Genomic DNA, 14,006 nt, shown 5'->3' on the forward strand with positions numbered 1-14,006 from the left:
AACTATCTCAAAAGTATATAGTATATACAGCGGAAATCAATAAGTAATTTAAATGATTTAAATGATTTAAATGAGTAATTTAACTAAAACAGGAAGAATAAAACAGCTAGATTATTTCATAAAACTCGACCCTTTGGAGAGGTCGACCTTATTTATGTACAAATAAGTACGTTGTATATCCCCGCTGAATATGAAATAATAAATAATTTTTGCACATCCCCAAACGGACAGACGGACAGACGGACAGCGGGAAATATATGGCAAATACATTTCATTCAGAACAGACAGACGCAAAACAATGACAAATATCCATGGAAAGACAGTGCGAGTCGAGTCGGGCGATGAATGAAACGAGACTGAAATGAGGAATGTACGAAATGGGAACGCCAGATGAAGGAGCACTGGAGTGAGTGGGTTCCGCCGGAGGGGAAGCTAGGATGAAATCACCGAGCCCGAGGCCCCGGCGCAGCCACAATGGCGACCAACATTGGGCTGCACAAATGTGGCAACTGTGTTGCCCCCAAATATTACAACTATCTATAAGTCTATAACCAAAAACATGATCTACTTGCAACAATAACAATAATGTTTCAAAAACTCGGACATCCGATGGAAATTCCAACAAACATACATACTTATCTAGCGAAAAGCCCCCAGGGGAATAAAACCCTTCGTTTACAATTGTTTTTAATTATGCATTTCATTGCTGTTCATTAGGCGGTTATTAGTTATTGTCATTAAGTTCATCGCAATTTTCATCACTCATCGCCTGGCTTATTGGTTGTACCCTTTCCGCCCCCTGATCGCCTGGCATTTCTTCATTTCCAATTTCAAATATTAAGTTCTCACTTACATATTTCGTTGGTTTTTTGTGTGGCAAGGAAAGTGAAATACATAATGTGCAATATGCAAGTAAATGCATCTGTGTGTGCTGTTTGTTTAAGACAGCAGAGACGACTGACCGCCTCTCAACTTTTGCCACCATAAATCACAACGGATCGCCACTGCACAGTGGAGCAAAGTGCATTTGACCGTGCATTGCATACAGTTTACTCGTGTAACCCTAGAAACGATCAAATAGCCGAAAATTTTAAGTCAGACGAACTTGGAATCCTAGTTGACCTGTTGTTTTCAATGTTTTCGTATTGATCCAGTCGACAAGTTTGTGTTTCATTTATTTTGGAGAGCACACACGGCCGATTTTTTGTTGAAAAAACAAATAAAAAAAGGGAGTCCACATAGTTTTCGTTCCCGTTCCCGTTCCCGAGTCGAGCATTCTCAGGTAAGCCATTGGCCAGTTGGCCACCACTATCGAAATCCCCCCCCCCCCCCCAATTCACAATTCATGGGCAGTTTTGTGGCGCTATGGTGGAGAAAACCAAAACACTTCAGTTGCTGCTAATGGCTCGCTACGTATTGGCGATCATCTATAATGACCACTTCTGCTGGACCTTCATAAAGAGCTATGGACTCTTCTCGCTGGCGATTCCGCTGGCCAAGTACTTCGATGGCTTCCAAGTGTTGCTCACCGGTGGCGTGTAATTTTGAGCCAATTCTACATAAATTAAACGTCTATTGATCAAGGTAAACGTAATAACTTTGTCTGGTCTTTAATGGGTTTGGTATTTTGGTCCTGATGCGACTCGGTCACATGATATATTCATGACCTGTACTAATATCTAACTGGATCTAATTAAAAAATAAATCTTCATACATCCTATAAACATATAGTTCAAGAATGTTGAACCTCCCGTTACTGAAATCTGCTTTAACCCTACCAACATTAATGGGACCCGTGTTCAATTTGAACACAGCAAATTGGCATACAGGTGCTAGATTTTGTTTATGGATCTGATAGTGTTGTAAATACGTGGGCTTTTTTCTGCTGTCCGAAATCCGAAAATCTCAAAATCCGAATATCCGCTGTAATTGCCATCATGTGTGACGTCAATCGCCGCTTGCCGTTCGCCAAGGTGAGCTCATTTATTTTGTTGACTTACCGCATAAACTGGTGATGCTGTTGCTGCTGCTGGTACAGATGTTGCTGCTGCTGCTGCTGCTGATGCTGGCGCAGTCCATGTGCCATGTCCCCGAAATCGATGCTGCTGCTGCCGCCGGTCAGCGCTGGATGACGATGTTGCTGCTGTTGCTGCTGCTGCTGCTGAGGGTAGAACGGCTGACTGAGGATGGTGATGCCTCCGCTGGCCGTGCTGGTGATGCTGCCCGATCGACTGCCTCCGTGCAGGGATGGCGCATGATGGGGGTTGGGGTGCGGTTGGGATTGGGATTGCGGCGATCCTGCCGGCGATGATGTGGTCACGGCTGCAACAGCGGGATATGAGATCAACTGTTGCTGCTGCTGCTGATGCGGTGGTGCTGCAACTGCTGCCGCCGCTGGAAATGTGGTCTTGTGGGAGCCGTTGGCCAGCAGCGAGGGCGAGTGCGTCGACATGGTCAGGCGATTCGACTCCGGCGTGTGGGCAATGCTCGTATAGTGCTGTAAAAGACGAGGAAAACAAGTTAGAGATGATGATAATACAACGCGACGAATTAGTCAGTGGGTGTATTTCAATAGTAGTCACATTCTTAATTAGTAGTTTCGTACATATGAACATACGTATGTATCTCAAGCTATAGCTATAATTCGACCAATTAATAATAATAAGTGCGGACTTTGGCCAGTGCTGCAAGTTCTGTTAATTTTCAAACGCAGTATTAGTGCTGCGAAATGCAACACCATTCACGCATTTAACACGCTGGTTAATGGAAATTCGATCGTTTATTTATCGCTTTTCGTCGGCACTGTTGTTTTAAAATTGGCAAAACAGGTTGCCCGTTACAAGATCTTCAATAAATAAGAGTTCAATTTCATCTCAATTCAACTATAGTGAATAAAGTATTCACTCTCGATTGATATGGTGATATCACATGGTTACAAATATATATAAGTATTTATGTATTTCTCAGTATGTGAGTCATGATTACTCTTAAGCTATCTGCGACCTGTTGAGATACATTTCTTTAGATGTTAATCCAGGATACCAAAAAGACCAGTGATCTTGCGGACTAGACACGTTTGTATCAAGCTTGGATGCCCTCTCTTCTCATGCAATTCACCGGATTTGCTGGCAATTTTTTTACACTAACGCTTTTTGTCCGATTTAAGGTCAGACCTTATAAAGATGGCCACTTTATTTTTAATAATCACACACTTTGGCCAAAGAAGCAGCAAGCACTTTGGCAACTTTGGTATTCCGGTAGCTGTGGGCGTGGTTTGGGATGTGGGGATGTGTAGATGAGGAGAACCTCTTTCCGGATGAGCTTACCATCTGCAGGACATCGCACTCCTTGGGTACCACGTGCAGCGTGAGGACCGCCGGCGTCTGCTTGATCATCGAGACGATGGTGCTGTAGGCGATGCCAGCGATCGGCTGGTTGTTGACCATCAGCACGCGGTCGCCCGTCTGCAGGTTGGCGTAGTGGGCCGGTCCGTTCGCCTGCACCTCTTTGATGAAAATGGTCTCCATCGCTTTCACTTGGTACGGCGGCAGCGACGTCGGCGACGTTGGCTCCAAACCGGTGATCCCGGCGACGCCGACGCTGCTGCTGCTGCCGCTGCTGCTGCCCGCCGCACTGGAGGCTTCCTATACACCAAACGAAACCGAAACAAAAAAAAAAATTAGTTAGTCAGCTGTACGCCTGAGGTGCGAAAACTAGGTACCCCCCGCTGCACAATTAGGCCATAAGCTTTGATAAAAGGGCATACACTATAATTCTAATGTCTGCCCTATTGCAACTAGAGACAAAAAAAAGATGATCTTAAAGATATAAGTTTTGACGGATCTCTGCACACCAATTGGAATCTAAACAGAAATTAATTATGCAAATGTTCATACGATTGTAATAACATCAACTAGTAAACCTCTTTCTGTATACATCGAATTATTAAAGTCATCTACTGAGTACATTAAATTAAATTATATAAAAAGGTACAAATTGTAAAAACATTTTCTGTGGCTTAAAGCAAAAAATTTAATATTTAAAGCATAAACCATTGACCTATTAATGCGAACGCGACTGTGGGTCGTGAGACCACATTTTGCGAGGAGAGTGTATATTGAATTGAGTCGCCTTGGAAGCGACAAGAAGAAGAAGACGAAAAGAGAGTGTGCGAGTGAGTAAGAGCGGCAAGCGGAGGATGTAATATCAACAAAACAAAAATAAAACGGGCACAAAAAAGTGAAGTGAGCAAAACGCAAATTAGTGCAAAAATAAAAGAGAAAGAGAAGGGAACACTACCGACAATTCAATACCCTAATACATTTATTACGATCATAGTATTAAAATGCTCTTTGCTGTTTTATTAATAGTATTTTTTTTTTTCAATATAAAAATAGCGTCTTATCTTTAAAGTTATAATTTTAAAATCGTATAGGGTTTTTATTAATGGACTTGGATAAAGATCATTAAAGGGTTAAATCAAGGATACTGAAAACATTAGGAATATCTAAAATGTTTTGAAACATATTTTGCAAGCTCATTTTAAATTTTATTTATATTATACGCAATATTTCAAGGAGGGTCATTTTTAAATATTGAATTTTAACTTTTAGCATATTCCTTTTGATAAAGTCGAAGTACACCTGGGGATCTTTCGTGCTGGGTATCACCGTCGCTTAAATGAAAAGCAAAAAGAAAGCAGAAAAAGCAAAAGCGGCAATTTGAATAAGTCGCGCGTGCGCAGCGCTCACGTAACGCCAACGCCGACGTCGGCGTCAACTGAGGCAGCGCTTCAGCGCAGCGCGAGAGACAGAAAGAGAGAGTCGTTCACACTCTCTCACTTGCACTTCCCCTGGGGCCAATATTCTCTACATATCCCTTCATCCTCTATCCACACCCACTATAACCATTATCATCCCTACCCACCTGTGGCCAATTGGTCGATACCGATGCCGCCGTTGCTCCTGTCGCCGATCCCGATACCAAACCCGATGCGGATGATGATGCCTGGTCATCCTCCGGCGGATAGGCGATGAAGTGGCGCAGAGTGAACCCGAATCCCTGGTTGGGTCGCCGGCGGATGGCGATGAGCTTGGGCTGGATGGAGGAGGCGGCCAGGGCGGCGTTGTTGGCCGCTGCAGCCACCGCCGCTGCAGCAGCCGCCGCTGCTGCGGATGCCGCCGCTGCGGGAGTCGCCACCGCTGAGGCTGCCGAATGCGCTGCGGCAGCGCCGTTCGAGTTTTGTAACATTTTGTAGCGGGATACTGTGGTTTGAAGGGGGTGTTGTGTGTGTGTGGATTTTTAGGTGTTTTCGGTTTTATTTCTCGGTGTTTTTTATTTCTCTTTGAATTTTGTATTTTCGTGTGTTGTGTTTCGCCTTTTTCTGTTTACACACTCTCCACTCTCCTCTCGCTCTGTTTTAGCGCTCTATCTCTTTCGGTGGCTGGCTGGTGGTTTCGGTTGTTTTTACCTTTTCTATTTGTCGTGCGGTTGGCTTTTTTTATTACTACGTTATTTTGCTTATTTTTTGGGGGGTTTTTTTTTGGTGGTCAACCTGTTGGTGGCACCCTCATTTGTGTGACGGTGGGTGGGGTGGCGCTTCACCCCTGGTTCGCCTCTTCTATTTGCTAAACTATCTGAAATTCGCCTTGCGGTTCTTCTCTTCGGGGATTTTCCTTTACATCCTACGATAGGTTGCAAATTTTCGATGTGGCTGCGGCGCGAGGCCCATCGTACCGATCGATATTACCATAGTACTGCTACAAACTGCTCTTGCTGATCCATCGATGGGTTAAAGGAAATCATCTGCAAAAACAAAGAAATAAGGGATAGTTAGTTGTTTACTTCGTAATTCTTTCGAAAAAACATATGTAATTGCTTAACAAAGAAGTTCGACAGACATTGGTCCTTCGCGCCGGATCAACAAAGCCAGACCAAAAGCTTTAGTAAAAAGAATTAAAAATATGTTTTAAATGCATCATGACTATCCACGATTTTTAATCACAAATGGGAGTGCAATTGATACATATATATTTTTTACATCTTGTTAAGAACATTTCGTACTTGTTCAGTGAAAAGGTGATCTGATTCCTTAGAATCCATTAAACATGGTCAAAAGCTATCAAATGCTGTTGGCATTCCTGGACTCTTAACCCAATAGTTTCAGCTTTCTGAGGGACAGTAGGGGTTAAAATGCGACGAGGCGTGTTACACTTTTTTGACTTCTCATTTGACGGTCAATGTCCAACACACAAAGGCCCCCTAGTTGAATCTGTTTTCGGGGTTTTACTGTATTTTTTATGCATTGTAATTAAAGCCGAAAGAGGTTTTTGTTTTGTTTTTCCTCGCTTTTTGTGTCTCGAAGGCTTTGTTTCTTTCTTTTTTTCGCCTTTTTGTCCGACTGGCAGTTAAAAGCACTTAACTAACTGTACTTGGGCATATGCGATGACTTTGGGTCGATCGTAGTAATGAACACAACTACGATGATATAATGCCGTTTATTATCTCTTTCTTGAAAAATAAAACTGAAATTAAGATGGATACTGAAGCAGGAACCCCCTTTCAAAGGCGTTTAGCTTAACGCCCCCTTTTTTGCTCGGCATTCCCAGTTTGACATTTTTGTTTGCTCGATAAGTTATCGTTTTAAATTCAAGCTGAAGATTTTATGTGTAGACCAACTAAAGACGCTAAATATGTAATAATGTTTAAATGCAACCTCGTCGCGAATTGCTAATGAATTTTAATGACCCTGTGCGAATTTGTTATTAGTTTATGATCCACACAAATAATTAGTTATCACAAATAAAAATTTGCGTTTAATTAGCCAAGCGATAAGGTCAAAGTTCAAAGACCCTTAGGGATGTGTGCCCGATTGTTGGAAGGATTTAATAGGCTCTATGATTTGCAGTATATATTTGATTGCGATTACTGTTTGGTTTGCCAGCTTTATCTCATTGAACGCAATTAAACAACATAAAGAAGGCAAAAACGACAGCCGCCATAATAATTTGAGCCAGAGCACATGTAATTACCCCCAAACAGATAGACAGACAAAAACAGATTGTTCAGATAGTAGTCTCTATATATAATTGCCCCATTGTAATTGCATTGTCAAAGTAGTTTCTTTTTGCGAAAGGGGGGAGCTCGAGTGTGTCAAGTCACTCATGTCAAGGCGATAGACACACAGATAGATAAACCGATTCGACGGCAGATTACTGAAAATGTGTTAAGTTTTGATGGCGAATCGCAAGAAATAGTAAAACACTCTGCTCCGCAGCTACTGTTAGACCTTGGCCGTCCGTCACTAGTAGTAGTACTAATAGAAAAACATCATATAACGACCTATATCAACTTATCAGCGGCGGTACGCCGATAATCCATTTGAAGGTTGGCCGGCGATAGCTGAAAAGTAAAGATATTTTCCATGGAATGGAAAATTTGCCTGACCGGCAGACGATCGGAAGGCATCCTCCTACATTTTATTTATGTACAAATTTAGGTATACTTCTTGATTCCCCAATAAAATAATATTTCTTTACCTATATCTTTTTAGTTTCCACTTATCTCAGCTGGATTCGATTCTCGGATTCTTGTTTTATTTTCGTTAAGCTCCAGCAATCGAAACCGCCTCCAAAAAAAAAGAAAAAACTCAACTTTGATTGATGTAATTCTGGGCCTTGTTCTTTTTTCTTGCCGTTGTTGAACAGCGTTTTAATACTTTTACCGCTGCTTGGCTCATTACACGCATGTTCTGTCTTTAATCTTGATTTTTTTTTTATTATTTTACTTGCCACAATGTGATTCTGGGTTTTTATCTTTGCTCTCAACTGTACGTTACCCGTTTTTTCTGTCAAGTTCGATTTCAACTTGCAGTGCAAAACAATCAAGTTAATTGTTATCACACGAATTATGCAGTATAGTCAATAAAAAGCTGGCAACTGAATTGCCTTTTTTGTCGCACTATCATGTTTTTTTGTTTATTCTGCTCATTAATGTTATATTCCATTATAATCAAGTAGCGCAATAAATTTCGTGAGTTATATTAGAATTTTAGTTATTAAAAAATTTGATATGGCACTATATCTTCGATTCCCATCTATCCCTTTCAAAACACAATTTTTTAGTCCGTTAGTCCTGTAGGTTAAACTATATATAAACTTAATTTTACTTTAGTTTATTTGCGCATATATACATACATTGCACTAATTATTATTACACTAATTAAAAATTTAGACTGTATGTATTTATAAGCACTCTATATATGCATGAGCAAATATTCATAATAAAATTGATTCGCCTTATAACAGGTATTCAATAGTCGAGGCACTAAACATTCGATACCTATGGAAATACGATATTGCCATGCAATATTTATCGAATGCTTCTACATGTGTAGTGTAAGCATCGAGCAGCAGAGTAAGGGGTATACATATGTGGAAGTCAAAGCACTCGAATACATCTTGATGTACCCATTCACAATGTTAGTATTTATGTGCATTAAATTTGAAGTTCAAATTAGGAACTAGTAAACAAAGCTCCTGATTACCTAGTAACAAATTATATATCGATAACCGTTTATTTACTTTCAGTTCCACGTTTCCTCTTTTTTAATGAACTGTTTTTTCATTTCTGTTTGCACCGTTCACCTGCCATTACAATTTTTGGGTTATAGCCATTCCCACTCCATATCTGCCGACAGATAAAACCAGAAAAATATATAAAGAGAGACATATGATATATGTGTGCATGATAGCCGATAAACGGCTGGGTCGTATGCCCAACTTGGAATCGATAAACAAAAAACGAAGCACAAACCGAGAAATACACACGCGGGGGCATCCAATTACGTGCAATTACATTTATAAAATTTCTTCGGTTTCTTTCTCTCCTCTCCATTAAACAAAAAGAAATTATAGATAAATACAACTATACGTATACGTATTGACTCCATTTTTATTTCTTTGTCTATCAATTTCGCGGAATGGAAGTCGATAAAAAAAGCGATATATGTGTCTCTGTATATAAAGCTGACACGAGAGCGAAACAAAAGTACAATGCAAACAAACAGCGATATCAGCGATAAATCATTCATATGCTGGATCTATATAAAAGGCACTTGCACACATATGTATATCTGCAGATATACATCGCTGGGAATCGTCCGATCAGATCGTCGATCGGACCAGGTATTAAACCGCGATTAGCTTCTAATTGAAACGCGTCCAGAAACCAGGAGTCTTTGGAGCATGATAGTTCTTTTGCTTTAAATTGATTTATTTACACATATATTTATGTAGAAATCCGAGTTATTTCAGATATTACCCTGTAAATGAACAGCATATTGATTGGATTGCAATGAAATGGGGATTTAAAGGAACTTTGTCTTACAGGGTTGCCAGGGCAACTCGACGTTTTGGGTGAGAATATTTCGAACGTGAGAACGAAGTTATGTTTCAAAATCATGCACTGGTATTGCACGATCTGTAACGCATTGGAACGCCGACCTAACCCAATTGAATCACACACCTTGTAGGTAACCATACTCGTATCATATCAAAGGTTATCTCTGCGGCGTGTTCACACCTCTCGCCCCACAAATCCGATCGGAATCCATCAAAAAACAAGCCGGGGTAACATGAGAAAGTCGAGCCGGAGAATATGGAAAATATTGTGGCAGACGCACATCAAAGACCGATTGCCGATGCGATCGGATTCGACAAACATCACGCCCGTGTATTATGCACACCAAGCCCATATAGCAACCGGTATATGTATATACCTGTCCATGCGTACATACATAGCATATACATATGTACATCTGTATGTACATACATGTATATATTGATCTGGCCCCTCGTTATCAGGGGGTTAGAGCCCCTTTGGGATGCTGAGCGAGAGCCATTCAACTTGTTGCCAAGTGTCGCCGCCACCGATTCGGAATCGGAATAGCCGTACACTTATATGTATGGAAACCAGAAAGAAGGCGAAACAGCCCACCAATACACACCGAAAAGGCAATGTACCCAGGCATTCATGTGTCTTGGCCTGGCGTCACTCACAATTTCAATTTCCATTTTATTTACCCTGGAAAATTTCAAGATCCTGGCTATATTGGTTCCGTCCTGATTCGGACTGTCCAAAAATTTCTAGAAAGACCACCAAACTCTCTTCGATAGTATTAGTATTTAGTATTTACATGGACTATATAGTTATAGTTAGGTTTAAATATAGCAATTTCCCAGCAATGCAAATACTTTTCCTCGATACAAACATTATGCGAATTGTTTTACAGGGTAATATGCTCGTCCAAATCTCGACTGTTTCCGATACTTAATTTTGTTGTATTTTGTTGTTACGTTTATTTTCGAATTGTTTATTTAATGTTCTTGCAGCGTCGTTTGTTTGTTTGTGCTATGTGTTTTATGTCTTTCTTTTTCCTTGCTTTTCCTACCGCCAGCGGGGGGCGGCGAGTATGGGCCATGGGCGGTGGGCGGTGGGCGGTGAAAGGCAGTGGGAGTGGCGGGAAAACTGTTGGTCCAGCTGACCGGAGCAAACGCCTTAATAATCTAATTTCTGACAACTGACGGGCAAATCAATAAATGAAGTGGAAAATGGAAACATTTTCTTCGTCTTCTTTCGCTCTCCTTCTCCTCTTCCTCCGCCAAAAGAGATGGAAAATCGATCGAGAAGGAGAGGCATATACTGGTCAGAGAGAGACAGACAGAGAGCGGGAGAGAGGGAGGGAGCTAGTGCTACCTTGACCTCATTCAACGACCTTTTTATTTGGTGTGAGATGCGAAACGGAGGAGCGAAAGGGCGAGCGGGTCGAGCTCGGAAAATGGGGAAAACTCTCTGCTTGCGTGCTGATCTTCTTCTTCCTCGCCATTTCCCAGCGCGCCAGTGTGTGCGTATTTTTGGTGCTTTAGTTGGCTCGTATTATATCATCATTGAATGGTTTACCGCGGAAATCGAGGAAACCGCGGAACACACAAGGTGGAAACACACAATCCTGGCCGGGTGAAAAAAAATAAATAAAAAACAGAAAAGTTCAACAACACTTCCACTTGTCAATTGTTGAAAGAAAAATAGACGTGCCTAAAGAATAGCCAACCAAAAATGAAGTGAAAAACAAAAAATTAGTTCAAGGCAAAGAATAGAAATTAAATAAAAGTTTTGGCTCCATGATTTTCTAAGAATAATAGGCGTTCTAGAACAATAATCAATTCAACTCGTTCAGCACTTAAATTAATCAATTTTATTCAAAGCATTAGAGGGTTAAAGCTGCAACCTTGTTCTTAAGGTTAATGTCTAACCCACCAAACTTGACTTCTCAAACTATTTCGAAAATATCAATTCAGTTGCATTAATTAAAATGAACCAAAAATAAGTTAATACATGTTTCAATGATTGTTTATTTAAGCCACACGTACATATATATGCATTTGGTTTTTTCAATCATTATCTGAATTCTTCGAGTATGATTAATGATCGTTCGTGTAGATCTTTCTTTTCTGGCTCTTTGACAAATGTAATTTAAGCGAATAAATTCGTGTAAACATTGTCGTCTTCCCATGAGTATTCAGTATTTAGTATTTAGTGTTCAGTGCTCAATGACGTAAACATTTGAATAAGCCGACAGATTTTGCCACAAGATTGTGTCATTGAAAAATAGAAAAAGGCGGCGCCCAAGGGAAGTTTTATTCGTCAGATCGTCTGACTATTAAAACAGTATAAAATTGAACGCTCCATTCCCATTACACCCCCCAAAAAAAACAGCTTTCTCCGATTGCCATTCGGTTTCGATTGGAAACCATATAGGAAACCAGCCAAAGAGTGAAAAAATACCTCCAAAAAAGAAAGGCACACACACACACACACACACACACACACACACACACACACACACACACACACACACACACACACACACACACACACCAGCGGATCCAGAATGAATAAACAAACCAAACACTTTTGGAGTAAACAAAAGAACACCAAACGGCAAAAACAGAATTTGATATTGTAGCTGATAGAAGAACTAATCTTGGGATCCCATGTTGTGCCGTTGGATCCGATGGTTCGTTTCGAGCCTTGGAAGCAGCAGCAGCAGAAGAAACCGAGCAAGTTTTTAAATTAAAGGGGAGGCAAGGGGACTGCCCCAGCGCAAGTCACTATGCTAAAAGACGACCTGCCCCACAACTGCGAATAGCCCCATGCACTTGCAATTATTCATCAGACCCCTCTGACCGACTTAATAGAGAGCTCGTCGAATAGTAAAAGATTGAGGGATTCACAATGGAAGTTGATTTCAAGACAACACATAACTATTCTTACTACTAATACTTACTGCTAATAGGCCAAGGGTTATATTATATGATAACAATTTGTCAGCTAAATATGTATATGTCTACACCAATAACACCACTTTCTTTTAGAGTTAAAAAAAAATAATAATAAAAAAAAACGGCCAAAACGTGAGAGGGAAATATGTACTCAACATCGTTCATATTGCTCATTGACATGGATTCGCCGGAGTTCAATTGGAAATGAACCCAAATGTCGAATTATCGCAGACACAAGATCTTTGCACTGACTTCGTTTAATGGAGAATGTTCTCCAGTTGCTTGTGTTGTTATTGTGGCAGTTTTCTCCTTTTTTTTAATTTATTTTTTTTATTTTTTTTTTTATTTTGCTGTCTCCCAAAGTTCATTGGTTTCGGTTTTGGTTTTTTTTTTTTCGTTTTTTTGTTTCGTTACGTGACCATTTGCATGTTGCAACAGCAATTGCCCCACTATGTTCGGCCTCTATTTCTCAGTTTCTCTTCTGTTGGGCTTCAAATTCAAATTACGGAAAAGCCGTACCATACAAAACTAAATTACCGAAAGTTAGTTATTAAATTGCAAAGTCATTTTTCGGTGCATCACAAAACTCAATTAAAGGGGAGGAGCTTCATTATTTTCCTTTGTATCTATTTTCAATTTTATTTGTGAGTAGTTTTAGGCCCTGAACTGAAACTTCGGTGGGGGCTCAAAGTTCGACGGAGGAGGAGCTGGTTAAACTTGAGGCTTAAAGATTTCCACTTAATGGTTAACAGCATGACTGGACGTTTTGTGGGTCTTGAAAACAAAAAACTACTAAAAAAATATAGAACCACCTCCGATCCAAGTTGACGTACTTCTTTGGGGTGGCATAAAAACATTTTCACCCTTAAACATATGGAAATCCACTACAGTTCGGCTGGTGCATTATTGGCATTATTATCAGATCACTGGCGAACTGAGAGCAAGTAACCCCAGCTTATCCGACACACTTATCATATCAGTTACGAATCCCGAAAGTAATCCCCTAACTGGCTTCCATTCCATACCAATCCATTCCGTTCTGCCTTCTTCCGCCTGGTTTGACAACTTGATGGATGGTTTTCAGGGAACTCTCCAAGGATTATTCCTGACCGATGTAGCAGCAAGCAAGCAATCCGAAAAGTGTTCGATTCCAATGGGATCGTTGCGGGTTGTTTCAGGGTTGACTTTGCTAATCAGCCTGATTGCACTGGTTCTAATTCCATTATCTTCCAGGCTTGCACTTTGGTTGGGTTACATAAGGCTCTAAGTCGAAAGCAGCAATTTGGAACAATTTTAGAAAAAATCATATTGAATTGTGCTCTACCTTGATATTATTAAACAATTTCTCAGTTATTTCAAGTTCCAATTCAGTACTTAGTGTGCTTAGATTAGTCTACTTCAGAAGGTTTCGCTACTAGTCGTTTCTCTAGATGACTGTCTCGAGTGTTTACTGTACGGGAAAGCAATGAAAGTCTTAGGGAAAACGTTCACGCATTTTCTAGCTTGAAAACATATACATAGGTATGTACATATGTATGTCCAAAGTGCGCGGGGGTGGTGTATATATACTTTAATTTCATAATGAAGCCTCCAAGTGCATACTTATGTTAATAATAGCAACGGACTCCGAACTCGCGCCACCAAAGCAACAAAGGGTGGCGCAAA

At 40.5% G+C, this 14,006-nt stretch overlaps 2 protein-coding genes across 7 annotated transcripts in view; one reads left to right on the forward strand and one right to left on the reverse strand.

Moving 5' to 3' along the window:
- The window catches only part of LOC6615138 (uncharacterized protein K02A2.6), a 42,934-nt gene that overhangs the window by 14,970 nt on the left and 13,958 nt on the right, over positions 1–14,006 (reverse strand). For all 6 annotated transcript variants that reach the window (XM_032726058.1, XM_032726057.1, XM_032726061.1 and 3 more), the window contains 3 exons: positions 4,927–5,805; positions 3,327–3,644; positions 2,001–2,497 (listed from right to left, as the gene is read on the reverse strand). In XM_032726058.1, coding sequence (XP_032581949.1) covers positions 2,001–2,497; positions 3,327–3,644; positions 4,927–5,250 — 1,139 coding nt within the window. In that variant the 5' untranslated portion in view covers positions 5,251–5,805. The remainder of the gene's footprint in view (positions 1–2,000; positions 2,498–3,326; positions 3,645–4,926; positions 5,806–14,006) is intronic.
- On the forward strand, positions 369–1,579 carry LOC6615139. Its single transcript, XM_002039519.2, is given in 4 exon segments — positions 369–406; positions 1,155–1,215; positions 1,218–1,273; positions 1,347–1,579. Coding segments are annotated over 4 exon segments (351 nt in total). The 3' UTR covers positions 1,543–1,579.

This window comes from Drosophila sechellia, chromosome X (genome assembly GCF_004382195.2).
Source record: "Drosophila sechellia strain sech25 chromosome X, ASM438219v1, whole genome shotgun sequence".
Lineage (NCBI taxonomy): Eukaryota > Metazoa > Arthropoda > Insecta > Diptera > Drosophilidae > Drosophila > Drosophila sechellia.